Below are 7,247 nucleotides of genomic sequence, written 5' to 3'. Positions count from 1 at the left end.
TCCAGTGGACAGAGGAACTAGCCAGGTAGGGGGACATATCTGGTGAGATCAGGGGAATGCATAGTTAGGCTCTGGGGCTCAAAGATGTCACAGCAGCACATGAAATTTTAGGCCTTACGCTACAAGCCTCTGAATCAGCTGGCCTGGTGACAAGTGCCACCTAGGGAGGAACGCGGAGTGTGGGGCTGGGTCACATGTTACTCAACGCGGCAGCTCAGATATCAGGACGAACATGTCAGGTGGGAAAGCGAAATGTTCAAAAACACAATGGGATAGCTCCCTAGAAGCAGCTTGTATTCAATTTCTGTATCAGCTCATGCTATGACTAGAGGCCCGACATGGGGAAGAAATAAAATTCTCCCATAATTTGCTGCTTGTAATTACAAAGAGTAGGAACAACAAAATGTTTCTTAGTGAAATGTGGAAGAATTCTTTCATGCTTGCAGCAGCCACATTGGCTTGCCCATGTTCTCTGCCCTGAGATACTCACTCCCTCAGACTTCAGCAGTCTCTGGAACTGGCCTGCAAATGCTCCTGCATGGACATGATCACTGACTGCCCATCCCTCATCCATTGCCCATTTTATTTTATTTCATTTTTTTTTTTAAGTAGGCTTCACAACAAGCACAGATCCCAACGAGGGGCTTGAACTCATGACCGTAGGATCAAGACCTGAGCTAAGAGTCAGACGCTTAACAGACTGAGCCACACAGGCACCCCCCCTGTCATATTTTTTTAAATGTCTATTTATTTTTGAGAAAGAGAAAGAGCATGAGCAGGGGAGGGGCATAGAGAGAAAGAGACAGACAGACAGACAGACAGACAGAGGATCCGAAGCAGGCTCCGGCTGACAGCACAGAACCGGATGTTGGGCTCGAACTCACAAACCGTGAGATCATGACTTGAACAGAAGTTGGACACTTAACTAACGGAGCCACCCAGGTGCCCTGGCATTGCCATGTTTTAAAAATCCCATTTGCCCCATGTTACTTCAAGCTTCCTCCTAATGCCCCTGCCCTAAGCCTGACCCCTTTGCACCCAAAACACCACCTGCTGGTCACAGTCATTGAAGGAAGATGTCCTGTCCTCAGGACCCTACTGAGAGCCCTAATGAGGACCGAAGGAGAGGAGGACGCCCTACTGAGCCCACCCCTGTGCTCACACCACCTCCTTCCTTCTCCTTCTCTGCTCCCCTCCTGGCAGTACAGCCCCTGCCTAGATCCCTGCCTCAGCCACTGGACCAGGGCACCAGGACCTGATACCCACAAACAGGGTCTTCGTGAAGGATGGGAAATAATGTCAACTTTACACCTTCAGGAGTAAAGCCAGGCAACAGACTGTCCACTGAGCTTCCGAGAGGAAAGACCACCAGGAGGGACATGATGCTGCAGACCTCACTCTCCTTCAGTTCAATAAAGACCAAGGGTAAGCATTGCTCATATTTGTGGCGTTTCCAGAGCTGAATCTTCTCTACCCCTTGTCATTTTGGGGCCTCCAACTATCTCCTGGGGATACCCCAGAACTCCATGTCCGGCAGAGCAGATGGCCTTGCCGGCATATTCACGTGTACAGCTGGGAACAAAACATGCTCACAGAGGTAAAACGTGCTTTACCCAGGCAACATTTGACTCTGATGAAGTTTGCAGGTGAACTCTGTCCCTAAAGGGAAGAGAGGAAATGCAGATGAAAGAGGATGTGCAGGAGGTGAAACAGGGGGGCTGGGCAGAGGACTGCAGAAGACAAGAGCTGGGCCTCAGAGTTTGCCGAGCAAAGGGGAGCAAGAAGGGGCGTGGATGCTAGTCCACCTCTAACAGAGACTCATTGCCGTGTCAGCCCCCGAGCTGAACCAGTTGCCCCCATCTCAGAGAAGAAGGGGCTTAGACCTCAGGGGATGTGGATGGAGAGCAATGGGAACAGGGCCTAGACGGGGTCTCTAAGAGCCGAGCTCTTCTCACTGAGAACACGGCCCCCTAAGCAGGCAAATGGGAATTCTGGGGGATCAATTGGAAAAGCCCTGAACATCGGTATCAGGAGAACCGCTTGGGTGGTCTGAAGCAACTTTCATGTGATAAAACTGAGGCTTCTCTGAAGGGAAAGGGAACCGCAAGTTTCTGATCACCTTCCTGAGGCAATTTGAACTTCTAAATCCTCTCCGCCCTCCTCTCCTTTTCCAAGATCTCCCTTCCACTCCAGCTGCCTCTGTGGGGTCAGAGAATTCCCAGCCAAAGCGGATGAACTCCAGGATGCCTCTGGGACAATTTTGAAGCCAGAAAAGTGAAGGTGCAAAGTCACCCTGGAATATGGAAGAAAGAGAGGCAGCTTCTCTAATTCAACAAGCATCGGAGCTCAACGTGCAAGCTTGGGACCAGTCCCGTCATGGTTCTGATGGTATGTAGGGCCGTTTACAGATGAAAAGGAGCTTATTGTCACAGGAGGCATCATTCCATGACTGAAGCGAGGACATCTTTATATTGGCACAGTGTTCATTGTTCCCAAAATTATTGGGCTCACCTGGAATCCAGAACCTACCAAAGGAAAAAACAAAGAAAAACTTACATCCAATGAAGAAATGAGTGACTTCAGTCCCAGCTTTGGTCCTGAGTGATAGCATCACAAGTTTTTGTACCCATGCCTGAGAGGAAGGGGGCTGGTGAGCTGTCAATCTCAAAGCCTGAAATCACTCTCCCAACTCAGAGCCAAGCCAGCCCACCACTCTCAAGGCCCTCCGCAAACCCACACTGCAAAGACTGAGACGTAGAACAGGGGATCTGCCGAGGATGGGTAGAAGGCCATGCCGCCAAACCCCAGATGGCACGGAGAGGCCATGGATTTGTCCCCGGTCCCACAGGAAATTGGTGGCAAAGGTGAGCTAGATCTCAGCTCAGTGTTCCTACCACCTGAGGATGGGGAAGAACCACAAACCCCGTAGTCACCCCGTCCTTCATGCCCTGGTCCTGGCCCAGGAAAGTCAGGCTGGAAAGGAGGCTCTGGGGCTTACCTTGCACTCTGGACCTTGTTAAATGGAGTATCGTCTACCCAGTACCAGTCCCCCTCACTCCCGGCTTTGGTCAGGCCGATCCAGTAGAAAAGTCCACCTGCCATCTTGTACAGAAACTCCTATAGGGAAGGAGGAGTGAGGCACCTGCTACAATGTGCAAGTGGAACATCTGTCTCTCTGGGTGTTTTTGTTCTTGTTCTCTCTGTCCTCAGTGCCAGCCCCCACATACCACACACACTGACCTCTCTCAAGCCCCTTCCTGTCCCTGCCCAGAGTCCATCTTCCAAAGTCTAATTTGTCTTTTCCCCGCAACTAACAGACTCAGGTCTCAAGATCTTGGGCCTTTCTGCTCCTCAGGAAGTAGGTTCTGGAGTACAAGAAAGACTCAGCTAAACCCCAGAGCAGGGACCCCAGGAGAAGGGCCCAAATACTAATAACTGAAATGCAGTGAGCGCTTAATATGTGCAAGGCACCGTGCATTTATATGCATCTAGTCAGCTGTTCTCTGAAGCAGGTACTGTTATCATGTGTGCTTCATTGATCAATAGGCTCATCTAATGAAGTTAAAGAACTACCCAGGCTCTGGGACCAGTTAGGAGCAGGGTTAGGGCTCTAGACCCCAGAGCACACACTCTTACCTGCTCTACTAGTCCACCTCCCAGATGAAAGGGGCTCGTTCAATATTTTGCTCACTGGGTAGGAGACTTCTTGGGTTATGTAGTGTTATTAATGTTATTCACAAACGTTTTTGTTTTCTGGGCACCTAGAAATATTGTACCTCCCTGCCCTCTCTGAAGCTGGGACCACCGCATCATTTGCTTTAGCCAATGAAATGTGAGCAAAAGTGATATCTGTGATTTCCAGGCAGATGCTTAAGAGCCAACGTACGATTTGCCATGTTCTCCTTCCCTGTTTCAGCAACTGTGGAACCATACACTGAGATGGAGTCTCCTTTGGCCTGGGTCCTTGAGTGACCACACAGGCAGAACCCCTTGCAGACCCTTGCTGGACATGTAGTGCAACTGAGAAGTAATCCTTCATTGTTAGGTCACTGGTATTTGGGGATTACTGCACCATAATCTTGCCCATCCTTCCTGATATGGCTGTTAATACACCCCCTTCTTTGAGCTCATTGGAACAGAACTTACCTGTTCACTCTCCGAGGCCACTGAGGTCAGGTGTGAGTCCCTGGACACACAGAACTGCTGGGCACTGTACCAGGTCTTTGGGACTTGAGAAAAGTAATAAAAGTTCCCCTTGAAGTACTTCCAGCCTTGAGAAACCATCTGCAGAATGTCATCTGGAGAACAAGGATGAAAGGTGAACATTGGGGTTCCTGTTTCCTCTGGGTGCTGGCTGGGGGTGGTTCTCGAGTGGGATCCCAGAGACAGCAGCGAATGGGGCTGGGTTCTGGGGTCCTTGGGTCCCTGGGTCCTTGTGTAAGGGCTCAGGGACACTGTGTCACAGGCTGAAAGTCTAACTGAGAGTGGTAGAGTATCTGGGCTTAGATAGGGGAGAGTTAAAAATATTGATCAAGAATCGGTCCCTCCTCCTAAGAGGAAACAATTCTCTGTTGGCCATCACAAGTGGCTGAGCCCCCGCACGCCAGGGATGGAACTTAATGGATAAATGGCTAGGTTTGAGGCAGGACAGAGAGACTCCCTAATGTCTTCATACTCTGTGCCTTAGTGTGAGAGCCCATGCTGGTCCCTGATCCCTTTTCTCCTGAACAGCCCCTAAGTCCTCCAAGCCCACTGCTGAGCCCTTGTTTCTTAACTTTCCAACCATGCCTGCCCAGCTCCTCTTCCCCTTCCCTCCACACGTGCCAGCCCAATGGCCTCATGCCTGAAGCTGGCAAGGCTCCACAGGCCACTGGTCAGCTTACAATGTTCTTTTCTGAATCACTTACTTTGCTGTTTGAGCACCTTGCTGATATTCTCCAAACTGGTCTGGAGTCCCTGGACCTTTGCATTTAAAGAACTGGCTTTATCCAAATTTCTTTTTAACTCTGGAATTTGGGCATTTAAGTCATTGACCGCCTCCCAACTTCTTGTCAACATCTGGATCTGTGCATTGGCTTCCTTCACACCAGTTTCCAACTTCCAGATCTGAGAACGCACATGATCCAGGCTGGCATTCACCTTCTGGACCTGAATGCCGGTTGCCTCCACGCCTCCTCTATTCCTCTTAATCTCAGAGCCCAGAGCGCTGATGTTGTCCACACGGCCTTTCAGCAACTGAGCATTGTTCTTTACATTTGATATTGTACGCATAAACCAGGGATCTGGATTTGAGAAAGTCAAGACGTCAGGCAAAGGGACTCCCAGGGACTCAGAGTGTTGTCAGGGTGATAAAAGGAAGGGAAAGTAAGGGATAAGCTTAAGCTACCCAAAGAGCTGTTGCTTACCCTCCATTCACTCATAATGTATTCATTCAACAAACATGTGATGGGCACCTAGCACTTGCTGGGAACTCTTGCAGATGCAGGTAATGCACAGATTGATAAAACACAGACCGTCTGTTGGAGGACCTCATAGGGAGGCAGAAGCAGGGATTAGTACCCAGTCCTAAACTTGCTTTGCATATTTGAGGCACATTTGGTAAAAGGATGCCCTCAGTTACTTCCTTGTTGCATCCCTGGGGGCTCCATCACTTGATTCCCAGTTCTTCCTTCCAGAGGCCCCTACAGTGGCATCCACTAGGGCAGCACCCTTCCCACATCTACCCACAGGCCCCCTGTGGCCATGACGGGGGCCAGGCGTGCAGACTTCCAATCTGGAAGTGACTTCTCCAGAGAATATGGAAAGAGGGAATTATGAAACCATTTCTACCCTTCCCTTATCCCACCCACCATGACACTCTGCTCAGGCTACAGGCTCGGGTGGCAGATAGGAGACCAAAAACAAACCAAGAGGAAACTCTGCTCAGAGGCTCCAAGTCTGAGACCAAATATGTCCCAAAGCCTTGAAGGGAGAAGACAGATGTTGCCTCCCCCTGCTTTCTGGAGACCTGGTGGGAGGAAGAAGGCTCTGCTAGCAGAGGACATGAGGGGCTAGGCAGAGCAGAAGAAGAGGAAAGATAAGTCACACAACCAGTGAACAAGTAGGAAGTCTCCCTTGACATGACCTCAGCAGGAATGGGAAGAAGAATGAAAAGAACATGAACGGGTCCTGGTGAGAATGGTGAACCAGGAGATCTGTTGGCTCACTGACAGACTCTCCACCTAGTTGGTCAGGGCTGAATGCAGTTGGAAGCCCTTCTTTTGTGGGGTCAAAAACCATTTTGCTCACTGTTAACAGCTGCCCACAAGATTCCACACAAAAAGAACACAGCTCGGGGGCGGAGTGGGGATGACACGGGATGAAGAAATGGGTGAATGTTTCCTGGGGACAAAGCAGCATATCCTTGAGCCCAAGCATGCAAGTGCTGATCTCAATCCGGAAAATCTCCCCGGGATTGGGAAGGAGAGAGCAGCAGCTCATCTTACTGGGAACAGGGGACCCAGAGACTGCCCCTGGAAAGAGGGGAAACGAGACAAATGGAAAAGCCAGAGGTGGGAGACACAACTGAACAAAGGGTCTGGATGTTGAGGGAGCCGGCTGACTGTGGAGAAAGACCAAGCTTGGATGACAGAACGTGAGGACTTACAGAGAACAGCCTGCAGCAGGATGGAAGCAGCCAGGCCCAGCGTCAGGATGATGACTGCAGCCCGGACTGTGAGAGATTTCCTCAGAACCAGAGATGGACCCGTCTTGGGAGGAGGCTCTGCCAGAAGAAGAAGAGAACATGTGTTGAAGGACCTGCCAACAGCAGAACGCAGGGCACCAAGCAGATTCTGAGCGGAGGCTGGTGCTTGCCTCGGGGCCAGAGAGAGATGTTCTGTTTATCTACACTGAAGTGCACATCCGAGACCTCGCTCTCAGCAGCCTTCATCCTGCACACTTGCACCTGCAGCACAGGTACACTCAGCTGGCTGTCTCCCCAAGGGCATTTTATCTAGAAAAAAATGGGAAGTGAGTCCCACAGGAGGTCGTCATGTCACCCCAAAGTTCCCCATTCCTGGCTTAGACACCTTGCCTGGCCTCAGCCACAGCTCAGTCATCTCCGCAAAGGTCTGAGCTCTCAAGAAGAGGCCATGTGTCTTCTTCTCCCAGGGGCCTGCTGCATGGACACTTTAACCATATTGTCCCAACGCTGCTCTATTTCTCTTAGAAGACTCCCCTCATCCATCATCCATCTATGCATGCAT

General features: G+C 50.5%; 1 protein-coding gene across 1 annotated transcript; it reads right to left on the bottom strand.

Moving 5' to 3' along the window:
- Positions 1-442: 442 nt before the first annotated feature.
- CD207 (CD207 molecule) lies at positions 443-6,931 on the bottom strand. The gene is made up of 6 exons (XM_060658524.3): positions 6,856-6,931; positions 6,647-6,763; positions 4,908-5,282; positions 4,147-4,298; positions 2,999-3,117; positions 443-2,525 (listed from the first exon to the last, which is right to left on the bottom strand). The coding sequence occupies exons 1-6, from the start codon at positions 6,929-6,931 to the stop codon at positions 2,375-2,377; spliced, it is 990 nt and encodes a 329-aa protein (XP_060514507.1). The 3' UTR covers positions 443-2,374.
- Between the last annotated feature and the right edge of the window lie 316 nt (positions 6,932-7,247).

The sequence above is a fragment of the Panthera onca genome, chromosome A3 (genome assembly GCF_046562875.1).
Source record: "Panthera onca isolate mPanOnc1 chromosome A3, mPanOnc1 haplotype 2, whole genome shotgun sequence".
Lineage (NCBI taxonomy): Eukaryota > Metazoa > Chordata > Mammalia > Carnivora > Felidae > Panthera > Panthera onca.
This window is presented reverse-complemented; position numbering and strand designations above follow the sequence as displayed.